The following is a 24,628-nucleotide window of genomic DNA, read 5'->3' as shown; positions in this document are numbered from 1 at the left end:
TCGGTTGTTGTAGCGTCCTCCCCAGCCTGATAGCTTGCAAATTACCACGCCACACACGAAGCTCTAAAGTGCACGTGCTTATTCTTCACAGTGCATCCTTTAACTACCTGTACGCACTGCATCATGAACTTTATTAACCACACCCAGACACACCCAAACAATAACATCATTCTTCTAAGGGTCCTGCTATTCATATTAACAAGACACTAGAGACACCCCATGTCAGCACCCCGCATTTCACACAAGGACACAAAGGAATGCAAGGCAATACTTGGTAAAGAACACAACAAAGCTGATTTTACAAGGTAACCAAGGGTTTATTTCACAATATAAACTGCAACATTTGATACAAGCTACCCCCTAAAAAGGGAAAGCCAAAGTACAGGTGTGGTTTTAACTTCACAGATCTCCTGTCTGCTACACCACAAATTTGTCAGTTACACTAAACCCTAAACATCTCCGTTCTGTATACCAATCAATGCTAAAAGCACCAACACGCCGTTTAGAATTCAATTCCATCCACTGAAACCAGACATACCGGTTATTGCTCAGATAAATAAAACTAGTCTACAAAAAAAAAAAGGGTAAAGGTGTGGGAGGGATATTGGGTGGTGTGGTAAGAAACAAAAAGGGTAACAGGTTTGTTTTTGAGGATGCTGTAAGGAGAGCAGCAATTCCAGGGAGGAATTAATAGAATTTGTGGACCTGCTTTGTTCTTCCCTTTCCAGCACCAGAGACTTGAGAGGAGTGGCTTGGTGAATCCCATGCTGAGGTATGAGTGGTAACTCTGTACATTAAAAGGTGCATGTATCAAAGACTCCAAATCACTGAAAACCCTGGCTGGAGAAACAGCATAACAGACCCCGCCCTTACTGCCAACACCACCACAAACTGCTCGTAAGAAAAATATACAAAATTGTCCAAAAAAGTCTGTATTTTGTAAAGAGTTCTGAAAAATGTTCCCGAGAGGGTAGAAATAGCACCAATTGCAGTCTTGCAGTAGAACCTAGTCCTGTGGCTGTTGCGAAGGGATAGAAGGAGGGGTGGGAGGTCAGGAGTGAGCAGGTAAGAGGGAAGGAAACAATTACTAAAGTCCTGAATGTTTTGCAAAATAAGTTCTATTTTCGATTCATAACATTGTTGGCTGTGCACCGAATGCAGACATAATCTTCCTTTTCTGCCATTTCCGAGGTAACTCCAACACAGACCTGATGAAACCATTGGTTGCAACTGCCGTCACACTGGACCCAATCTACCTAAAGTTAAAGAGAAAAACAAATAACCTGAGAATTATTGCAGAAATATTATTTTGACTGCTCTATTGGAAATTAGCAGCCATATCTGTCAACACGTTGTTTAATTTGAAGTACACAAAAGAATAAGTTACTTACCTTTGTTAACGGTCTATCTTATTGATACTCTAACCACATATTCCTTACCTTGTACATCTTCGCAGATGCTAGACAATCTAAAAACTTTTGCAATAGCTCCTGCATGTTAACAGGTTGGGTCACAGACCTCTGCTGCGACTTCGCCCTGTCTCCAAACGGGACGACATGCAGCTGTATGAAGGAGCCACCGAAGCACACTGATGCCTGGTGAACCCAATAAACGGTGCCGAACCGGAGGGCAGCAATTCGCATCTGAACCCAAAGGCGGAACAAAAAATATCTAACAATGGAGTCGATGCCCATGAGCACTATCACCCAAAGGAGTCACCACCTACCTTGTGACTAGAAAAGACTTCTTCGAACAAAAACAAAGTGCAAACATCCAGACCCAACTCTAGATGGCAGGCTATGTAAAGCATGTGATCTACAGCTCACATGCCTCGAACATTATCTTTCATTGGCAGTGCAAGCCAGCTAACTTGGGACCTGATTAGAACATAAAAGTCCACTACATAACAGGAAAAAGTGGGCGATTGGTGAGGAACCTGTGGTCAGTATTCACTGAAAAGAGTGTAATTGAAGGGTAGTACCCTTCTGATGGATACGTCTAACTACAGATGCCTCACATTCGGAGCAAATACAAAAGCAAAGCTCCCTGCAATGAGAATTGTTCGGGGAGCAGACATTACACAAGGAAGTCTTGCAGGAGCAAGCTGGCAAAATGATCCTCTGCTTAGTTGTGCATTAATGTAGTTGTGCCTGGTGAAAGTATGGAAAGATACCCATGTGGCTGCCTGGCAAATATTTAAGACTAGAGGTCCCAAGCTCAAGCAGTTGAAGCTTCCTGATGTTGTTAGACCCCTCAGCTACCTTTGACACACTCGACCAGTCCACCACCTTCCAAGGGATTCACTGGCAATCTCCTTCAATGGTTTTCCTCCGCTCTTTCTGCCCAGCATCAGTATGTTCACCAGGCCACCTCCAGGTCCCAATATATGCCCATCACTTCCAGAGTCCCTCTGGGTTCCATATGGTCCCCAGTGATCTTCAACCTATATCTAGAGCACCCTGGGGTTCCACTTGCAGATGACAGCATCAAGGCTCACCAATATGCTGATGATACAGAACTCCACATAAAAGGTGCAATGTAAAAATGATGCCCCCCGTAAAATGTGAATGCAAAAGGATGGGCCCCAGAGTATCCCAAATCTCACAAATATCCATTGGCCTTGGGCAGAATGGGGCACCGTTGAAATGGTTGCGGGCCCCTGAATGATTGGAGGTCCCCACTGCAGTGCTTAGGCTGCAGGGGGCTGTGTCACGCCCCACTCTACTTGAAAGTCGCCTCTGCTTCAGACATCAAACACCTACAACACTGCCTCCACTTCATCCAGATCAGGATATCCAGCACCTACCTAAAGCTCAACTAAGGGAGAATTTCAGTTATTTGCCAAAAACTACGAGTAATGAATAGTATAAATTTGGCTCACTAACCTGAACCTTGACAGTTTCGAACCCCAATTTTAATCGCATGCCAAGTCACTTGGATTCACCCTCGACATTGACATCACCCTCAAGAAACACTGCAAAAACACACATGGCCTGGTAGCAGCTCACTTGTGTATGAAAAGGAAACTATTTCTTCCAGACTTCAGAACTGCTGTTCAAACCTCATACCTTTGAATCTGGATGGGGGTTAACACCTACAGGAGCACCCCGTAATTGCATTTTACGCGCCCTGTCCTGCTAGAGCTTCACTGACTCCCCTGGTGGCACATGGTGTACCTGTGGCCAGAACACCATCAGACTGAAAATCAAGAAGTGCAAAAAAATAAAAAAAAGACAGCAGGCTTTTTACATCTATATATCTAAGATCGGGACCAGCATCCCTGTATCCATCCTGACTACCTGAACACTGCATTAATTTAGGAACGAGCAGAAGATGCACCTCTTTAAACAACACTACATCACAATGAATAGACAATCGACAAACCAGCAACCTCCATCACTTGTTGACTTTATGTTCATATTGGACACTGTACAATGTTCAGCTGACTTTTGGCTAGGTTTGTGCTACAAAGAGTGCATGCATACATATATATATATTTGTTTAAGAGGTCAGCCTTCATCTCAGTGGGGAGCGGCAATTTAAGGACTTGTGCAGCACTCTGAAACACAACTGCAACGTAGACACCATAAAGACTAATCCAGGGCAGAGTTCAGAGCGGTGTCTAAGCTACTGACATTCTGCAAATCAAGATATAGGGATCAATTTAACAAGATGGAAGCAAATGATCTCCCTTTTCATCATGCAGAACATGTTGGAGGCCTTGAATGATGGTTGATTTTGACCCCAAAATGTCCTCCATCCACTTCAACTACCATTATTGAGGCTAATAAACTACAATATATATATAGTTCATCACCTTTAGCAATAGTTTTGGTAATTGAATACCTCTACATCCGACAGGCTCACATAGGCGCACAAGCACTTGGCACAGCTGTTAGCGGAGTAGGATGACTTCGACTGTAGTCAGTCAGCACCATAGGAGAGAGAGTGACTTGGAGGCCTCATTGGGTTAATGACACACCAGAGGGAGGCGGAACGAACATTAACTGCAGCTTGGTGTGCTTGAAACAACGTGCTGCTGCAGAGTAGATTATGGCGCAGGAAGCATCTTCTACTAAGATGTTATAGGATGAGAGGTGGACAGAGGTTAGAGTTAGGTGTCACGACCACCAAATGCGCAATCTACTGCTGGAGTGGAAGCCTCTGGATGTCAAGGAGCTATGGTTGTGCTTCCTGTTTTTTGCCCCCTACTTGTCCTCATCTTTCGACTTTGCCCTAGACGTACCCAATAGCAGCTATTTTGACAGAGACAGACCCTGCTTCTTGTTGTGTCTTGCAAAACAGAACTGTGCCTCACTGTCTCCGAGGGGCTTCGAGTGAGCAAAGGACATTTGCTGCATGAGTCATGTTTGGTGCCAACGCATCATAAACGAACGTCTTGTATGTGTGCCACTATCATAGTTCCAACATGCGACATAGCTTGAAATAGGTAGTGTTCTAGGCAGACAACCCTACACACTGCCAAAGTCTTGTTGATGTAAACTGACATTGGTAGTTATAACAGCTTCACTTTATCAAATCTGTGCCCCACTGTAGGAGATTATTCTTTGGATACTGGGACAATCAACAGCTACTGAGCAGTTCTCATTAGTATATTCAGTACAATCATTTACCACAGTAGTGTCATGGCCACAAAGCTACTAAAGCACTGAATTGGCTAACCAAATTACTCTTTAGGAACCTAAACTACCGGGGAACGGGGTCAATTACTTAAGGCTCGAAGAGTTGGAACCCGGATAAAAACTTAAAATATAGAATAACAGATTAAATTGGAAACCACAAATGAAATGCCCAGTTAGAGCAACTACTACCAACAAGACATATAGAAAAAGTTAATTGCCTTCCACAGCAATCTGGTGGATGATCTAGCTACCTGCAGGTTTCTCACTTCTTGAATATCTACAGGCACTAGACTGGATCCATAAAGATTTAATTGCTTTCCTATGCCAGAAGGTGGCGCTGGCTCCATCTCTGCACTGTAGGGTGTGCAAGTGTGATGTCACTGGCCCATATAGCACCAAACTGGCACACCGGTGTCACTTCCTTAGCCATTTATTGTATGCACTTAGAGGCAAAGACAAGTGCAGCGCAACAAAAAAAAACTTCTACCAGCAGATTCCTCACCTCTTGAATAGATTAAAGAGCAGTGTGACAAAGTGCCATCTTTCTTGCATGGTATGCCCCCACTTTTTGCTGAATGTACTTTGACTGAGTGTGCCCTGGACTCCTGCCAATCAGGTGCCCAGGGCCTATGTTCCTCCCCTAAACACACAAAACCCAAATTGGCAAACCCTGGCCACATGTCAGCCCCTGGTAAATGGTACGCTAGATACCCAGGGCCTTGTAACCAGAGAAGGCCTCTAAGGGCTGCAGCACTCATTGTGCCACCCTTAGAGGCGCTGTACCCTTACACACACACACACTGCCCTTGCAGGCTGGGTGTCTGGGTGCAAGACAAAACAAAGAGTCGACATGGCACACATCCCTGTGTGCCATGCCCATCACCTACACTGCCCTGGCATACATCAGCCACCCCTCTAGCTGGGTGCCCTATGCCAATGGTGTGGGCACAGGAGCAGGAGCCCTATGCCCCTACAGTGCCCAGGTCCATTCCTGGGCACTGTAAGTGCAGTGCTGCCATTTAAGAGTACATGGTGCTGAGAGCTCGTCAAACACGAACTCCACAGCACCATAATGGCAAAACTGAAGACAGAGAAGTTTGGTATCAAACTTCTCAGCACATTAAACCCACACTGATGCCAGTGTGGGATTTAATGTACCAAGCACCCCAGAGGGCATCTTAGAGATGCCCCCTAAAACCTAACCTACAATCCACGTCTGTTCTGAGGCTGCCACACAGCAGACATGTTGCTGGACCCCTGGGTGGGAGAGCCCCTGCTCTCCTGGGCCTGCAACAATGCACATCCTGGGCGAGGTGCTAAATCTCCTCCCCCAGGATGGGCAGGGGGAAGCTTCAAAGGCATGCTGCCTCTGTGAGCTTCCCCAGGCCACTGCAACCCCCCACTCTGGCAGGAAGCTTGGCCGGAAACCCCAAATAAGGACAGGGGATGTGCCAGCCTGCCAACCCCACCCCTCAGGTGGGGGAGGCGAGGTGAAGCACATCTCCGGGCTCTCACCATCTTGAAGATGGGAAGCCCTACCCTATCAGGACTAGGCTACTGCCCCCCTCCCACAGGAGAGAGGCAGGATAGGGGGTGTACCCACCCCAGGACAGGGACCCATTGGCCCCTGCCCTTCACCTACCTGTAATGCCCCTAAATCCAGTATTTAGGGGCACCCTGAACCTTCCTTCCCTAGATTCCAGATTCAAAAATCCGAAGAAGAGCTAGAAGAAAGAAGACCTACCCAGCAGCTGCTAAGAAGAGGAAGACACAAACTGCTTTGGCCCCAGCCCTACCGGCCTGTCGACCCTCGAACCTGCTCCTGCTCCAAGCCAGCATCTCTTGTGGCCAGCAACCTCACAAACCCCGGAGTACCTGCCTACCTTTTGACTCTAAGTCCCTGGGACTCCCATGAGTAGAGGCTCTACTCAAAATCTACTTCCAATCCCTGGCAGCAGCCCGGAACAGCAAACCCAGCACACTCTGCACCAGCCAAGCCTGGCCTGTGCCGGAGTGAACAAAGACCACGAGGACGACCCCACGGCGATTGTGACTGCGAGTCCGGCACCCAAGGACCTCCCTAGACACTCCTGAAGAAGCCTGCAGCCTCAGAACAAAGTGCCCCCCCCAACCGCGGTCAACAGAGGGTAAGATTTCCCGACACCAAAAGGCACCCCTGCATCCGGCGTCCCGCGGCCCCCTGTGCCCAATCCCGGGGTACCTACCTATCCTCCAACTACCCAACTTACCTCTCGAAGTGGTGGTGGCACCTGAAGAATCCTCGTCCACGAGCTTGCAGTCTTTTTCTAAACCGGAGATTTCCCATTGAAATCAATTGAGCGCCCTAAGGCTCAAAAGCACTCTGCACCCAGCCGCCCGAGTGGCCCTGGCAGTGCAACCTCTACACCCATCTACTTCCCCACTTGCCCTGAGTAAGTGACCAGGAGCCCAGCTCCCACAGCCGCGTGGCCTGCTAGTCAGCAGCCACCAACCAAGGCCCCTCATCCCTCATAGGATAACATTGGGCTTAACTCTCTCTGCACCCGGCCGCCCTAGTGCCACTGGGAGTGAACGAACTGTACCTACCTGACCATGGGGGACCCCGGAGTCTATGCCCAAAACCTCAACTCTGCCAGTCGAGTACTTACCTTTAAACCAATAACTCAATTTTCTTCATAGGGTAACATTGACTGGCTTTTTCCTGAAATTTCTTCGAAGTGTGGACTTTTCAAAACTAAAAATATTCACCAAAAATCAGCCGAGTAACGAAAACGAGAATACTCACCTGCTCTTAGGTGAGCTCCCAGTGCTGGATCTTGGTGCCCAGCACTGACTCTGAAAACTACTTACAACTGTACTTACCAGTAACCCAATTTTCTACCATAGGAAATCATTGACTATTTTTCTGTGAAATTTCTTCTAAGAGTCAATTTCTGCAATCTTTAAATATTCTTAAAAAATCGTATAATATCTGAAAACGTAATTACTTTTGGATAAAGGCCCCAGAACTGAGTCTAGGCACCCAGTACTGGATTACAAAAGTAACGAGAACATACTATACCTGTAACTTGAATTTTCTGCCATAGGGAATCATTGACTGTTTTCTATGAAATATTTTCTGTCAACTTTTAAAATAGCAAAATATTGTCTAAAAATCATCACAGGAATTAAGTCGACTTTTCTCACTTGATTCCAAATACTGACCCAGGACTGAATCTAGGATCCAGTCCTGGAATTCCAAAAGTAATCCTAAAACGAATCTGTAGCAAATAACATGAAACTTCCATTGAACTCAATGCATTATTGTGTTTAAAATAGTGTTGCCTATTGCAACCACTTCTAACTGTTTACACAAGTCAATTGCATATTGCAAAAGTATTTATATAAAGCATCTCATTCTGAGAAAGTATATTTTAAATCCAATTGTTGGTTCTAAAATAAAACAAGCATATATTTTTTTATATATAAACCATTGGCCTGGAGTTCAGTTCTTGAGTGTGAGAGACCATTTGCTGACTGAGTGTGTACAACAAATGCTTTACACTATCCTCTGATACTGCCTTACTGCTCGACCAAGCTACCACTTTAGAAAGTAAGGTTATATCTAACTTTAGCCTCTGCCAAGCCTCTGGGGACTGTGGACTCTGTACACCCTGTACCTATTTGGGAACAGTATATACAGAGCCACTTTCTCACAAGCAGTACCCCCTTACATGAGGTGGGTAGGACAGAGTGGTCAGGGAAGAGAATCCTGAAGCATAGCTAATGCCAAATGGCCATGCCTCCTTGCTTCAGAGTCCATGTGATAACAGTTGGCGAAAGTTGCGATGTAAAGACTGCGTTGTAAAAGCATGCGTTGTAACGTCATATATTCTGGAGGGACGCCAATGTCTTAATACGGCAAAATCAGCGACTGGGATTCCTCTGGCATGTGCAGAGGGGAAAGACTTCCCTCTGGTAGAATGAGCCCAGATTCCAATGGGTGGCTGTAGGAAGCTGGCTCTGTATATACTATACCAAAGTGAGGTATAGTGTGCGCACAGTCCAGTGGACCCCCAAAAGTAGGCAGAGGTAAAGTTAGATAGAACCTTACTCTCGATTTGTGGTAGCTTGGTCGAGCAGTAAGGCAGTATCAGAGGACAGTGTTAAGAATTTGTTGTACACAGTCAGCAAATGAATTCACACACTCAAATACTGAACTTCAGACCAATTGTCTTTGCATAAGAATATTCTTTTAGTTATTTTATTTTCTAGAACCAAACAAGCATGGCACAGGTACGCAATAAATACTTTACAATAGTAATGCAGTTTGTAAACAGTTTGGATTGCAATAGTAAATGTACTTTGATTTGACTTACAGAATTGTTTCAGAGAATTGGAATGATTTGTAAACACAGTACATAGACATGAATGGGATTTTCAGTAAAATACCAGGTAAGTTACTTTTTGGATTACATTTCCTACTCAGAGAAGTATGCCTGGATACTACTCTGGGACATTTCCTGCAAACAAGTAAGTAAAATCGTTTTTGTTAAAACAGTTTAATTTTAAGGAATTTCTTTAGGTTTTCAAACTCCACACTTGGAAACTTTTCCAAGAAAAACAGTCAATGTTAGCCTATGGATGAAAATAGTGTTATGGTTTAGAGGCAAGTATTTGGTAGTGGGAGTTGAGGTTCTGGAGTTAGACTCACGGGTCCCCCCGGGTCAGTGATGCACTCTCGTTACACCCTCAGCAGCACTAAGGCGGCAGAGTGTTGAGGCCTAATTTTATCCAATGGGGGATAGGGGGCCTCCGGTTGGTGGCTGCCGACGAGCAGGCCACTTGGCTGTGGGAGCAAAGCTCCTGGACTTTAGCTCAGGGCAAATGGGGAAAACAAGCCAGCACAAAAGGTGCACCCTCATCTGCGCTGGGGCTGTCGGGTGCCCTGTTGTTTTCAATGGGGATTTTTGTTTTTTAGCTGCATGGTCGGTCCAGAAAGACTTCTGAGAGGAACCAACAGCTGGGCAGGTAAGTTGGAGGGATCGGGGACATAGGTGTACCTCAGGTTCTTTTCTCCAGGGCGCAGGGCGGCTGGATGCAGGGGTGTCTTTTGAGGTCGGATTTCACCTTACAGGCCACTCGCGGTTGTGGGGGGTCTCCGTGCAGAGGCTGCAGGTGACGTCAGAAAGTCCTGGATTGGTCAACCCACGGTGGACTCGGACTCTGGAGTGCTGGAGGACCTCGCTGGAACTAGTGGGCCACTCGAAATCGGGCCATAGGCAACGGGTGCAGTGGTAGTTCCAGGCATCGGGTTTCTTTGTCCTCAGCAGACTGAGCCTGCTTTCAGAGTTTCTTTTGAACAGGGCTGCTGTTCACAGGAGATCCAGTCTTTGTTGAAGGCAGTCAGTCCTCCCAGGGGTTCTGGAGGTTGCTGGCTGCAGGTCAATTCAATTTTTGGGCGCAGGATCTCCGGAACCTGGCTGTTAGGGCTGGGGCCAAGTCAGTTGTTCTCTGCAGTCTCCTCTGCTGAGGGTCTTCTTTCGTCCTTTTTCTTCTTAGGTTGCGGAAATCTGCTTTCTTGGTTCAGGGCTGCCCCCTAAATATAGTATTTACGGGGCGTTTTAAGGGGTCTCTGGGTCAGTAACCAATGGGCTACTGACCTTAGGGCGACTACACCCTTGGTGTGCTCACCCCACGTGGGGAGTGAGCACAATCCCTAATCCAGATTGAGGAGTGACTGCCGTCTGCAAGAGGGCAGGGGACTTCACCTCGCCACCCCCCACCTGAGGGGTGGAGTTGGCAGAGGTGGGCACACCTTCTGGGCTGGCTAGTTTTTCCCGCCTGTCTTCCCGCCGAAAAGGAGGGGAGACAGGAAGGGGGCCTGCTCCTGATAGCAGGAGAGGCTGGGGGTCGCATTACAAAGGCTGCCAGGCCTTTGAAACTCCCCTGCCGCAGATGGCTCTTCCTAGGGGAGGTGTGAACAACTCCGCCCAGGAAAGGCTTCGTTTCTGGGCTCAGGGAGCGAAGGCGCCCACCCAGGGGTCCAGAAACATGTCTCGTGGTGGCAGGCTGGTGTGTACCAGTCAGGGAACCCACCAGAGGCTGGTCGTTTTTCAGAGGGCATCTTTAAGATGCCCTCGGTGTGCATTTTTCATTAAATCTCACACTCGCATCAGTGTGCCTTTAATGTGCTGAGAAGTTTGATACCAAACTTCCCAGTTTTCAATGTAGCCATTATGGTGCTGTGGAGTTCGTAATGACAAGCTCCCAGCACCATATACTTTTAATGGCAGCACTGCACTTAAAATGTCTAAGAATGGACTTAGACACTGTAGGGGTACAGGGCTCATGCACCTGTACCCTCACCACTGGCATAGCGCACCCAGCTAGAGGGGTGACTGATCTATGCCAGGGCAGTGGGTTGTAGGCATGGCACACAGGAATGTGTGCCATATCGACTCTTCACTTTGTTCTGCACCAAAACATGCAGTCTGCAAATGCAGTGTGTGTGTGAAGGTACAGGGCCTCTAAGGGTGGCACAATAAGTGCTGCAGCCCTTAGAGGTCTTCCCTGGTAACAGTGCCCTGGGTACCTGTGGTACCATTTACCAGGGGCTGACCTGTGGCCAGAGATGCCAATTGGGCTAGTTTTGAGGAAAGAACACAGGCCCTGGGAACCTGATTGTCAGGGACCCAGGGCACATCAAGTGAAAGTGAATCAGTAGTCTGGCAAAAAGTGGGGGGGTTACGGCAACAGAAGAACAAGTTACTTACCTTCGGTAACGATGTATCTGTAAGAAACATTAGTTAGTTAGATTCCTCACCTTAGAATATCCCCAGGCGTCAGGCTGGATCCAGAAAGATTTTTGTAGCAATACCCCTTGCGTGTCGCTAGGCGTCGTCTGCGGCTCCGCGTCTGTCGTTGGCGGCGTGCGCCGGAATGACGTTGGAGTACTTAGACTCCGCCCTCGCGCGCTGACGTCAGTTCTTGTACATAGCTTTCCGCGCCAGGGACGCTGAGCCATGCAAGAGACCGACACTGGTGCCAAAAAATCTAGGGCCCTGAAAGGGAGAACCTTAACCCTAGATGTCGGTTCGCAGAACGGGGAGGCTGGGTGGGTCGGTGAGGAATCTAACTAACTAATGTTTCTTACAGATACATCGTTACCGAAGGTAAGTAACTTGTTCATCTGAAAGAAACACGTTAGTTAGATTCCTCACCTTAGAATAGATACCCCAGCAATACCAACCCCGGTGGTGGGTCTGCGAACCAAGTTCACACCAGAAAGTCCTGGAGAACAGAATGGCCAAAGTGGCCATCCCTCCGGACTTGGCTGTCCAGGCAGTAATGTCTCGCAAACGTGTGCAGCGAAGCCCACGTCGCCGCCTGACAGATGTCTTGCAAGGGGACTCCCCGTCCCAGTGCAGTCGTGGCCGCTGTGGCCCGCGTAGAATGGGCCCGTAGCCCAACAGGAGGAAACTTTTTCGCCAAAGAATAGCAGGTCTTAATACACAACACTACCCACCGAGAGATGGTCCGCTTGTGTACAGCTTTACCCTTCTTAGCCCTTCCGTATCCAACAAAAAGTTGGTCGTCCACCCGGAACAGTCTTGTGCGGTCCAAATAAAAGGATAGCGCATGTTTTGGGTCCAGACGGTGGAGCCTCTCTTCATCTTTTGAAGGATGCGGAGGCGGAAAGAAGGTGGGCAGCGTGACAGATTGCCCGATGTGAAAGGGAGTCATGACTTTAGGCAGGAAAGAAGGACGTGAACGGAAAGGAAGGGAGGCTTGGATGACAAAGCCTGGAGCTCACCCACCCGCCTAGCGGAGGTGATTGCAACCAAGAAAGCAGTTTTCAAAGTCAAAAGACGGATGGGACAGTTATAAAGGGGCTCAAAGGGAGCGCACATCAGAAAAGTGAGAACAAGGTTCAAGTCCCACTGAGGCATTACGAAAGGAACAGGAGGGTACATATGAGTAATGCCCTTGCGAAAGCGTGAAACAACAGGGGACTTGAAAAGAGAAGGCTGATCAGGAAGCCGATGGAAGGCAGAGATAGCAGCAAGATAACCTTTAAAGGTGCCCAGAGCAGAGCCCTGCTGGGCCAAAGAAAGAAGAAAGAGGAGAACCTCAGAAAGAGGGGCAGAAAGGGGATCCACAGCCTTTGCTGTGCACCATGCCACAAATTTGTTCCACCGGCAGGCGTATACCGTCTTTGTGGAGGGACGCCTGGCTGCCAGAATGACATCACAGACTGCAGGAGGCAAGTCAAATGGCATCAACTGCCGCCGCTCAATCTCCACGCATGTAGGTGGAGGCTGGACAGGTTCGGGTGGAGGACCGTCCCCTGCTGCTGCGACAGAAGATCCTCCTGAAGAGGCAGTCGTATCGGGGGGATCGATGGACATACTGAGTAGCTCGGGATACCAGTACCTTTGTGCCCAATCCGGAGCCACGAAGATGACTTGGGCCCGGTCGCGCCTGATCTTCTTCAGCACTCTGGGCAGAAGTGGTAAAGGCGGAAAGGCGTACAACAGACCGCAACTCCACTCGCGACGAAAGGCGTCTCTGAGCGAGTGCCGCCTTGGAAACTCCAACGCGCAGAACTGCTGACATTGCGCGTTCTCTTCGGTGGCGAATAGATCTAACCAAGGCTCTCCCCACTGCAGAAAGAGACCTTGCGCCACGTCCGAGTTCAGACGCCATTCGTGATCCATCATGCACCGGTGGCTGGGTTCGTCCGCTCTGGCGTTCAGAGAGCCCGCCAGATGTTGAACCACTAGGGTGATGCCCTGGTGTTCCAGCCATGTCCAGAGGTGCAGAGCCTCCTGACAAAGGGTCCACGACCCCACCCCACCCTGTTTGTTGCAATACCACATGGCGGTGGTGTTGTCTGTGAACACCTGCACGACACTTCCCCGGACAGAGGGAAGGAAGACTTTCAGTGCAAGTCGGATCGCCCGCAGCTCCAAAAGATTGATATGGAGCCGAGCCTCCGCCAGAGACCAGAGTCCTCTGATCTCCGCCTCTCCCATATGGCCCCCCCATCCCAGGAGGGACGCATCCGTCACTACCACGTGCTCCGGTTGGGGAAGGGAGAGGGATCTGCCGCTGACCCAATCGCGATTCGTGAGCCACCACTGCAGCTGTTTCGCAGTGCCCTCCGAGATCAAGACGTGGTCGGACAGGTTGCCTCGATGCTGGACCCACTGAAACTTCAGGTCCCACTGCAGAGCCCGCATCCGCCATCTGGCGTTAGGTACTAACAGGATGCAGGAGGCCATCAGCCCCAGAAGACGCAGCACCAACCTGACCGAAATCCAGGACAGAGGCCGGAAGATGGGAATCAGGGCTCGAATGTCCAGGACCCGCTGTTCCGGCGGATAGACCAGGAACTGCTCCGAATCGAGAACCGCCCCTATGAAAAGGAGCTTTTGGGAGGGACTCAGGTGCGACTTCGGCACATTGATGGAGAACCCCAGCGAATACAGGAGGTCTGCAGTAGTCTGGAGGTGGGAGACTACTTGCTGGGGCGAGCCCGCCTTCAACAGCCAGTCGTCGAGATAGGGGAAGACTGGGACCCCTGATCTGCGCAGATGAGCTGCGACCACCGCCATCACTTTCGTGAACACCCGAGGGGCACTGGTGAGGCCGAAGCGGAGCACGGTGAACTGAAAGTGCTCCTGACCCACCGTGAACCGCAGGTAACGCAGGTGGGCCGGCAGGACGGGGATGTGGAAATAAGCGTCCTGTATGTCCAACGCTACCATCCAGTCTCCAGGGTCTAGGGCAGCAAGAACCTGAGCCAAAGTGAGCATCTTGAACAGTTCCTTCCGGAGGAAGGCGTTCACGCTTCTGAGATCCAAGATCGGGCGTAGGCCCCCTTTGCCCTTCTTGGGAACCAGAAAATAGTGGGAATAGCAACCACGACCTACTTCTGGAACAGGAACGCGCTCGACAGCCTCTTTGGCCAAGAGGGCCGAAACCTCCTCCCGGAGAAGATGCAAATGATCCCCCGACATACGGTGGTTCTGCGGTGGCATGGCTGGAGGGGTCGTCTCGAAGTGGAGGGAGTAGCCCCTTCGGACGATTTGCAGCACCCACCTGTCCGAAGTGATGGAGCACCAGTGGAGCAGGTGATGGCGAACTCCTTCCCCCACTGGCGTTGAATGGGCCTGAAAGCTCGGACTAGGAGGGCTTTGAGGCGGATGCTGCCGGGGTGGATGTGGACTGACCGGCACGTTGTCCTCCAGAACCGCCTCTGCGGAAACCACGTCCGCGACCGCGTGCAGGTTGGTTCTGCGGCCGGTGGCTGGGCGGACGTGAAGAGGCGCCCCTTCCTTGGCCACGAAAGGCGGAAGTTTGCGGCCGCGGGGCCGAAAGACCCAAGGACTTGGCCGTGGCCCAGGAGTCCTTGAACCGGGCCAGCGCACTGTCCGTCTTCTCGCCAAACAGGCGAGTGCCATCGAAGGGCATGTCCATGAGGGAGCTTTGGACATCCCCTGAAAACGACGTGGACCTCACCCAGGCGTGACACCGAAGCGCCACCGTGGTGGAAATTGCCCGACCCAGCGAGTCCGTGGTGTCTAGTCCACATCTAATGGCGTGCCGCGCTGCATCTCGCCCGTTAGCAAGTGCTTGGGTGAGTCGCTCCCGGGCCTCCTCCGGGCACAAGGGCAGCACGTCCTCCACCGCATCCCACAGCGAGTGGGAGTAACGGTCCAAAAGGCAAGCGGTATTTAAAGACCTCAGTCCCAAAGTCAGGGACGAGAACAGTTTCTTGCCAAACTGCTCCAACCTCTTGGATTCCCTATCCGGAGGAGCGAATGGGAAGGAGGATTGGGAGGTAGAGGCCTGGATAACCAGGCTCTTTGGGGTGGGGTGGTGGGAGAGGAATGTGGGGTCGCCCGGAGCAGGGCGGTGGCGCCGGGCAACGTTCCTGTCCACAGGAGGGACTGTGGAGGGCTTGGACCAAGTGCCCTGGAGAACGTCAATGAGGGCCTCATTAAACTGCAGCAGAGGCTCAGTGGAGCTTGCTGTCGGTTGAAGGACCTCGGTGAGGACGTTAGTCCTCACAGCCACAGCAGGCAACTCGAACCCCAGGGCTTCGGCCGCCTTGCGCAGCACCACAGAAAAGGCTGCACCTTCCTCCGAGGCCACAGTCGGAGGAGAGATGAATCCAGCGTCTGGAGAGGTATCCAAACCACTGGCGTCCTCCAATTCCTCTGTCCAGTCCTGAGACAATTGGGCCTGTTCGGCCAGAGGGTCCTGAGACCCCTCCCAGTCGCCCTCATCATCCAATTCCTGGTAGACAGGAGGAATGATCGGAGTCGGACGGTGGATGAAGCGGTCACCCATCGGCGCCGGTAACGGCATCGGACGGTGCCGTACCGGCGCCGGGTTCCGGAATAGGGCTAAACTGAGGCTCGACGCCATGCGGGGATGGCGTCGGGGGCGGAACCGGTGTCGGCGGAGGAGGCGTCGTGAGGCCGGAGCCCTCGCCGGGGCCGGAGCCGCCGGCACGCGAGGTCGCCCAGTCAACCCTGCGGGGCCCGAAGGCACGCCGGCAGGCGTCGACGGCGGAGCCAGATTCCTCATGGCCGAAAGGAAGGCACCGACTTCCGCCGGAGTCGCGTCAGTTTCAGGGACCGGAGGGTATGGGGACGAGCGCGGCTCCTGCGGCTCCGATGGAGCCGCGGGGGTGGAACCACCCGGACACTCGGCCGGGTCGCGCGACCGGCGAGGGGAGTCCGAAGAGCGAGGACACCGCTTGGACTTCTTAGAATGTTTTACCCGAAGATCCCGACGAGCGATGTCGATGGCTGCGGCTCCGCGAACGGTCCTTGGATCTCCTCCTGGACCGGGACCGAGAGCGACGCGGAGCAGAGTGTCGAAGCTCGAGTAGCTTACGGGGCCGCTCCCGCCTAGCCTTCGACGTCAAGGCCTGACAGTCGGGGCACGACTCCGCGTCATGGTCGGCCCCCAGGCAGTACAGGCACCGGCGATGGTGATCCGTTACCGACATCAGTCGGTGACAGGCGTCACAATGCTTGAATCCAGGCATCCTACCGGCACCAGATGTCGAGTCGAGTAACCAAAAGAGGTCAAAAAGTTAGTCAAAAAGCGACACGCAAGGGGTATTGCTACAAAAATCTTTCCGGATCCAGCCTGACGCCTGGGGATATTCTAAGGTGAGGAATCTAACTAACGTGTTTCTTTCAGATACCCACTTTCCTACTGTGGTTTATTTTGGCAACACATTTTGATACACAAAATGATCCAATGTCATAAGGTTTTTTCTGGACCACCTTGTCCTTTCTGGTGCGTGCTTAAGTCATGTTGGTCGTCAGATCATACTTCACTTGTCTGGTCTGCATATTAAGTGACTGCGTAACAGGTGTCCAGACATTGTAATTGCTCCTCCTCCTCAGTAGGGAGGGGTGGCAGGAAAAGGGGAGGGCGGGTAGGTTAATAACTAGTTGACCCGGATGGAAAGGGGTCACCGCTTTGGGCGAGAAATCCACTTTTGTATTCTGGACCAATTTGTCTGGGCAGAAGCATATGAAAGATGGCACCTGCAGCTCGTTGACAAGTCTTGCCAAAGTAATCGCTACAAGAAAAATGGACTCAGTCTTAAACAACAGTAAATGGAACAGACAGCTGTGAAGGGAGCAAAACGGTCCCCTGTCAAAAACAACATTCAGTTCCCACTGGATGTAGAAAGGAACAGGAATCCCTTCCAAAAAACAATCACAACTAGGGATTTGAACAGGGAAGGGTGGGCTGGCAGACAAATGCTCACAGGCCTGGAAAATAGTCCTGGACAGTGCCCACTGTACAATCTGGCCGGTGCTAGAGCAAAACATAGGACCTCCAAAAGACATGTCTTCAGTGGATCAACCTTCTGCTCTGCACACAGTGACAAAACGTGTTTACCTCCCAGAGTAAATTGATTTCGTCAAGGGGCTGCCTCTCATGGCAGTTGGAAGTGTCACTGCTCACTCTCCATGCATGAAGGTGAGCCTCTGGAAGTTGGGTTTGGAATCTGACCATCCAATTGAGCGAGGTAGTCTGTCCTGGGGGTAGATGAAGTTATTCCATGAGCTCTGTATACCATAACCTCCTTGGCCTGTTCGGGACAATCAGAATATCTTGTGTCCGGCCCTCACAAATCAAAGACAAAAAGAAATATGGGATTCATAGGAATTGTGTAGTTATGTGGAAAACTCCACTTCAACCAATACAAGCCCCAAGGCTCTCTGCAATGGATACTGAAGAGAACAGAAGGATAAGTTACTTACCTGTAATCCTAGTTGTCTTCAGGGGCATCCTCATCAAAGTCATAAGCACTAAATATTTCCGCCCATGAGCGGGGACCCCCGAAATAATAAAATATATTTGAAAACATATATACAGCTCTATATGTATACATATATAATTTTTTCACACATCATTGCAGCCCCTATAAAAACGCTGATCAATGTAATGATAAAAAAAACTGCTTTTGTAACCACGTTCTATAGAATATAGACAACAGGAGGACAAGCATTACTTGAACTCTTTTTAATGAGTAGAATAAAAACCAATCTGCAAAACAGCAAGCATTGTTAGCCTATAGGCTGCATTGAAAACCAATATCATCGGTAATGAAAGCAATTGCAAACACAAAAATTGGCACTGTGTCTTTAAGGCAGCCATGACCCCCAGCTTCCCATCATACCCTAGGGGCGACAGGTCAGTTGTTCTTTGCGGACACCCGGGAGTCAGGGAACAAAGATATAGCTTATAGAAGACTCATTTGTCTGGGGAGGTGGGTGGGTTGCTTATGACTTTGATGAGGATACCCCTGGAAGAGAACTAGTATTACAGGTAAGTAAATTATCCTCCTCTTCCAGGGGATCCTCATCAATAGTCATAAGCACTGAATCGAATAGCAAGCCCATCCTCGCCTGCGGGCAAATGAGAAATGACCAAACAAACAATCAAAGCTTTTTCAGCATTGGAACACATTTCTCAAGGAGGCCTGGCCTACTTGAGTGTCTGCTATGGTATCTGAGTCGAGGCAATAGTGTCTCGTAAACGTATGTATCAATTTTCAAGTGGCTGTCTTGCAGATCTCAGCAATCGGTACATTGTTAGGAAAAGCCGTTGTAGCTGCCTTTCCTCTAGTGGAATGAGCCTTGGGCATAGATCAAAGAGGCTTCTGTGCTAACTGATAAGCCAGTTTGATACATGACACTATCCACCTGGAGATGGAACGCTTGGAGGCTGGAAAACCTGTTTTGATTGAGCCGTAATTAATAAACAGTTGATCAGATTTCCTTATCGCTTTAGACCTGTCCAAGTAGAATTTCAAAACCCTTTTCAGGCCTAAAGAATGAAGGGCCCTCTCAGCTGGTGTAAAGGGATTAGGAAAAAAGGTAGGCAGCGAGATGGATTGATTGACATGGAAGCCCGACACCACCTTCGGAAGTAAAGAGGGGCGAGTCCTCAGAACGAACCTATTGAGATGAAAAACCGTGTATGGTTCCTTAGAACAGAGAGCTTGAATCTCGCTCACCGTGCAAGCTGAGGTGATTGCTACCAAAAAGGCTACCTTCCACGTTAGGTGTTGGAGGGTTGCTTGTGGACAGGTTCAAATGGAGGACCCATCAGTTTAGACAGAACCTGATTCAGCTCCCAGGGAGGCGAAGGAGGTCGGATAGGAAGGTAAACCTTCTTTAACCCTTGTAAAAAGTCCTTCAATACCTGCAACTGAAAGAAAGAAGGTTGAGAAGGAGACCGCCTGCATGCCGTAATGGCAGCCAGGAGTACTTTTATAGAAGAGAATTTGAGACCTGCCTTAGCTAAGTGGAGGAGATAAGGTAAAAGCACTTACTCTTACCCCTTGGTAGGATGGCAACCATTTTGCACACACCACAAATAGAAACGCTTCCATTTACGAGCATAAGAGTGTCTTGTGGAAGGTCTTATTGCTTCTTTCAAGATGCTCATGCAGTACTGAGGGAGTCCTAAATGACCATATTGGAGGACCTCAGGAGCCATGCTTCCAAGTTCAGTGAGGAAAGGTTGGGGTGATGAATTTATTTATAAGGTTTTATATAGGGCGAACTTGACCCACGAGGGTATCAGAGCGCTTTACAGTATGTATATAGTTAAAGAGACATAAAAGATAAAGTAATATACACGCATTAGATATTCGTCATTACTTACAGTAGAGGCAAAAGGTGTAAGATAACATAACATAGGTATAAGATGACATAGTAGACCAGTGGACGAGAACATGATCCCAGAGGGCAACCTCATATTGCAGACAATAAGGTTATTGGGCCTTAGGTCTGCATTGGGATAAAAACAGACCAATAGTGTTCTCTTTCCATCCACACAGGGTATCCAGTAATATGCGGATCGTATCGGTGGCTCGAAGCCAGTATAGGGTCAGGACTTGGGACGTAAGTTTGTTCATTAGGAGGATTTTTACCTCTTTTTTGAAGGCTGTAAGGGAAGAGATTCCCCGAACCAATGGAGGTAGGGAATTCCATATCTTTGGGGCGATCCCTGAGAAGGCTCTGCAACCAATTCTCTTTTTATGAAAGGTTTGTGGTTTCAGAAGTAGAGAACTCGCGCTTCGTAATTGTCTGCATCCTCCGGATCGTTCTAGTTTTTGAGCTAGGTAGCTGGGTGTGTTGTTGTGTAGTGCTTTATGGGTCATGCAGGCAATTTTTAGATGAATTCTTGCCTCATATGGCAGCCAGTTCAGCGTTTTCAGGGTCGGGGAAATGTGGCTATTTCTTTTAGCTCCTGATACCAATCTTGCAGCAGCGTTATGTGAAGCCCTCAACGGGGCCAGCTTGTATCTGGGGAGGCCACAGAGAGTGGTGCTTCCATAGTCTAGTCTTGATAACACTAAGGCTTGAACTGCCATTTTTAAGTCGCTCTGCGGGAGGAAGGGTTTAAGTTTCCTTAGTAAACTCATCTGGTGATTGGCTCCCTTGGTGGCCTTGCTGATGTGCGACTTCATATCCAGGTGTTTGTCTATGGTGACTCCCAGGGATTTCACGGAATCGATGATGAGGGGAGCACATTCAAAGACAGATAGGTGTTTCATCCACTGCTCTATCTTTGGGGTGTGATTAGGTGGGGAGATGAATGCTCACGTTCATCTTGGACAGCAGGTCCGGTCTGCATGGCAATCTCTTGTGTGGGCATTCTGATAGGTGCAGAAGGTCCGGGTACCACCACTGCCATGGCCAGTCCGGAGCGATCAGAATCATCCTTGTCTCGGAGTGGGAGAGTTTGGTTATGACCTTAGGGATGAGAGGAAGGGGAGGAAAAGCATATACAAAGCCTCCTGACCATTGATCAAAAGGGCATTCCCTCTCGATCCTGGTCAGTAGAATCTTGAGGCAAAGTCGCGGCATTTTTTGGTTGTATCGTCCGCAAAGAGATCGATGCTTGGACGACCCCATTACCGGAAAGTTTAACGACTTCGTCGTTTAGAACCCAGTCCTGCTGGTCCTCGAGGTGACAACTGAGAGCGCCTGCTTGTGAATTCTGCTCCCCTGATAGGTGTATTGCTGTAATAGTCAGATACCTTGCAAGGAGCCAATGCCAGAGAGCTTGGGCCTCCAGGGACAGGGATGCAATTGAGTCCCTCCCTGCTTGTTCAGATAGTACATGGTGGTCGTATTGGCCGTCTGGACTAAGATGGAACTGGTCTGAATAGATGGGAAGAAGGCCTTGAGGGCTAGATGCATAGCTCATAGCTCCAGCATGTTGATGTGATATAATCGCTCTTTTGACAACCATCGACCTTGAGTCTGGAGGGACCCCATGTGCGCACCCCAACCCTGGAGGGAAGCATCTGTGATTAATGATTGATGATTGAAATGGAGGGGACTGATGGAACGGAACCCCTACCAGAAGATTTTCCTGTTGCATCCACCATGCAATCGATGCTCTGGCTGCTTTTGACAGATGTATCCTGTCGTCCCATCGAGCCGTTCATTGGTCCTACTTGCCCTCCAGATCCTGCTGTAAAGGACACATCCTCAGCCTGGCGTTGGGTACAAGAAAAATGCAGGAAGCCATCGACCCCAAAAGAGAGGCAACCTGACGGCCTGAAGGGAAATTGCTGCGCAGAATCTGCTTGCATTTCAGAGTGATGGATGACAGTCTCTCCTCCGAAGGAAACACTTTTCGTACTGCGGAGTCTATCATCTATCAGATAGTGGATTATTTGCGTGGGATGCTGAGTCGATTTCTCGAAGTTGACCTGAAGGCCCAGTTGTTGGTAAAGAGCTAGACATCGTTGATAGTGGACCCTCACATTCTGGGCAGAAGGGTCCTTCAGAAGCCAGTCGTCGAGGTAAGGGTAAACAAACATTCCCTTGCGCCATATAACAGCTGCTACTACTGCCATGCATTTTGTAAATACTCTGGGAGCTGACTTCAACCCGAAGGGCAGGACTTTGAAATGATAATGGGTCGATCCCACCAGAAAACGCAGTAACTTTCTGTGATTTGGGCTGACTGAGATGTGAAAATATGCAGATCTAACAAACACATCCAGTCCCCTTGTTGGAGATGGGGATATATTTGATTGAGAGCCAACATGCAAAACTTCTCCTTCCGGATGGATTTGTTGAGGGCGTGAAGATCCAGGATAGGTCTGAATTCTGACTTCCGACCTTTCTTCCTCACTATGAAGTACCTTGAGTATACTCCTCGACGTGATATAGGAACTTCCTCGATGGCTGATTTTCGCCGATTTTGCTTTACCTACCTGTAACACACCTAAATTTAGTATTTAGGGGCACCCTGAACCTTCCTTACTCAGATCCAGCAACCACAAGAAAAAGAAGAGAAGAAGGATGAGAAGCCGTGCAGAGCTAACAAGAGGACGACGCCCATTGACTTGGCCCCAGCCCTACTGGCCTGTCTACCCTCGAACCTGCTCCTGCAAAACGCCGGCGTGTTCAACGGACAGCAACCTCAAAAACCCCAGAGGATCTGCCTGCCTTCACTTTCCAAGCTGTTTCTCCCGTGAACACTGGACGTGTGAACTGCAGATTCTGGTGCAAGCCAGGAACCGCGAATCCTGCACACTCTGCACCCGCCGAATCCGGCCCGTGCTCGAGTGGACAAATACCACGAGGAGGTCCCCCCCGGCGAACCGGACCCGAGATCCGGTGACCCCTGACCTGCCTCAAGCCTCCTGACAATGCCTGCAGCCTCAATCCAGAGGACCCCCCCTACCACGACCAGAGGTGGTAAGAAAATCCAACGTCCCAAGGCACCCCTGCACCCGACGCCCCACGGCCTTGAATGCCCAACCCAGAGGTGCCTAACCAACCCTCTACATCCCAACTTATCCCTCGAAGTGGTGGTCACTCCTCGAAGATTCTCGTCCCCGAGCCTGCAGTGTTTCTTTGTCCCGGAGAATCTCCATTGAAATCAACAGGGCACCCGACCTCAAAACAGCACCCTGCACCCGGCCGCCCTAGTGCCGCTGAGGGTGCCCCTTTGGTGCTAACTTGGTCCCCAACTTGCCCTGAGCTTAACCCTAGGAGCTTTGCTCCCACAACCCCATGGCCTGCTTGCCAGCAGCCACCAACCGGAGTCCTCCTATCCTCCATAGAATAACATTGGGCCTCAACACACTGCACCTGGCTGCCCGAGTGCCACTGAGGGTGCAACAACAGTGCATCACTGACCCTGGGAGACCCCCGAGTCTTACCCCAGAACCCTAACTCAAAAGACCGATTACCTACCTGGAAACCGATAACCTCTTTTTCCTCATAGAATAACATAGACACTTTTTCTCCCAAAAAGTTTCTAAGTGTCGACTTTTGAAAATTACAAATATTCCTTAAAAATCAGACGAATAACCCAAACGCATTTTCTCAACTGTTTTCAGGAAATGTCCCAGTGCTGAATCTAGGTATCCAGCACCGAGTAAGAAAAAGTATCTTTAACATAACTTACCTGCTAAGTGAATTTCCTCCCGTAGGATAACATTGGTGATTCTATGTGAAAAAGTTTCTAAGTGTCAACTTTTGAAATGCAATAATATTCTTTAAAAATCGTACTTCTAACTAAAACGCATTTACTCACCTGTTTTCAGGAAGTGTCTCAAGGCTGAATCTAGGATCCAGCCCTGTGTTAATAAAAGTAATCTGAAAAGTAATTAACTGCATTTTACTTAAAAAGCCCATTTATTCGAATGTACTATACCTGTAATGCAGAGCTTTCCAAAGTATGTGTCGCGACACGTTACTGTGTCGCCTGACCTTCGTGGGTGTGTCGCGCAACAGGAGCCTTGGCCCTCGCAGTGAGGGCTTGAAGGCAGGGGCGCAACGGAATTGAGCTCAAAGAGCTGTCTGTGTGTGCGCGCGCCCAGGCTGAGACAGCTTCCCACACACACAGACAGCTTTGAGATTATCGCAGCCGCACCCGGGTACTTCACAGGTCTTTACAAGACCATTAACGAGGCTTTGTTTTTTTTTTTCACCCCTCCATCTCCACATGGCGAAAGGGACAAATCCTTTGTTTGTCACCGGTAACCTTTGCCGACTGTCCTGCTGCGTGGATATTTCCTTTTCTATGCAGTGCAGGAGAAAAGAAGTTTGTTTATTCCTGTCACCTTTCCCGACCCCTGCAGCAGTTTATCACACCAGGCTGTGACACAGTTTGACTAATAAAGTAGGTAGGAGAATTTGTCACTATTTGTTTTTCGATTTAAAATGTGCACAGGACCAGCAGGACACATACTTTGTGCGTGCTTCATTTAAACAATTTTTTTATCATTATCATGACCGATGCAGGATAAAATAAGACAACACAACATGCCCAGATAACGCTGGTGATTAATGATCCTGCTGGAGGGCAATCGTTTGTCTGTCCGTAGTTTTTAAATGCAGATCAACTGTATTTTATGTGGAAGCTCAGTGGGTTACTGCCTTTGTCACAGAGATCCTTGTGCTACTTGCAGTTCAGAAGTT

At 49.5% G+C, this 24,628-nt stretch overlaps 1 protein-coding gene across 5 annotated transcripts in view; it reads right to left on the bottom strand.

The window, feature by feature from the left end:
- Positions 1-296: 296 nt before the first annotated feature.
- The window catches only part of KDM5B (lysine demethylase 5B), an 897,967-nt gene continuing 873,635 nt past the window's right edge, over positions 297-24,628 (bottom strand). For 4 of the 5 annotated variants that reach the window (XM_085600396.1, XM_085600377.1, XM_085600404.1 and 1 more), the window contains one exon: positions 297-1,256. In XM_085600396.1, coding sequence (XP_085456522.1) covers positions 1,119-1,256 — 138 coding nt within the window. In that variant the 3' untranslated portion in view covers positions 297-1,118. The remainder of the gene's footprint in view (positions 1,257-24,628) is intronic. The other variant, XM_085600387.1, reaches the window with a different exon arrangement.

This window comes from Triturus cristatus, chromosome 1_2 (genome assembly GCF_964204655.1).
Source record: "Triturus cristatus chromosome 1_2, aTriCri1.1, whole genome shotgun sequence".
Lineage (NCBI taxonomy): Eukaryota > Metazoa > Chordata > Amphibia > Caudata > Salamandridae > Triturus > Triturus cristatus.
This window is presented reverse-complemented; position numbering and strand designations above follow the sequence as displayed.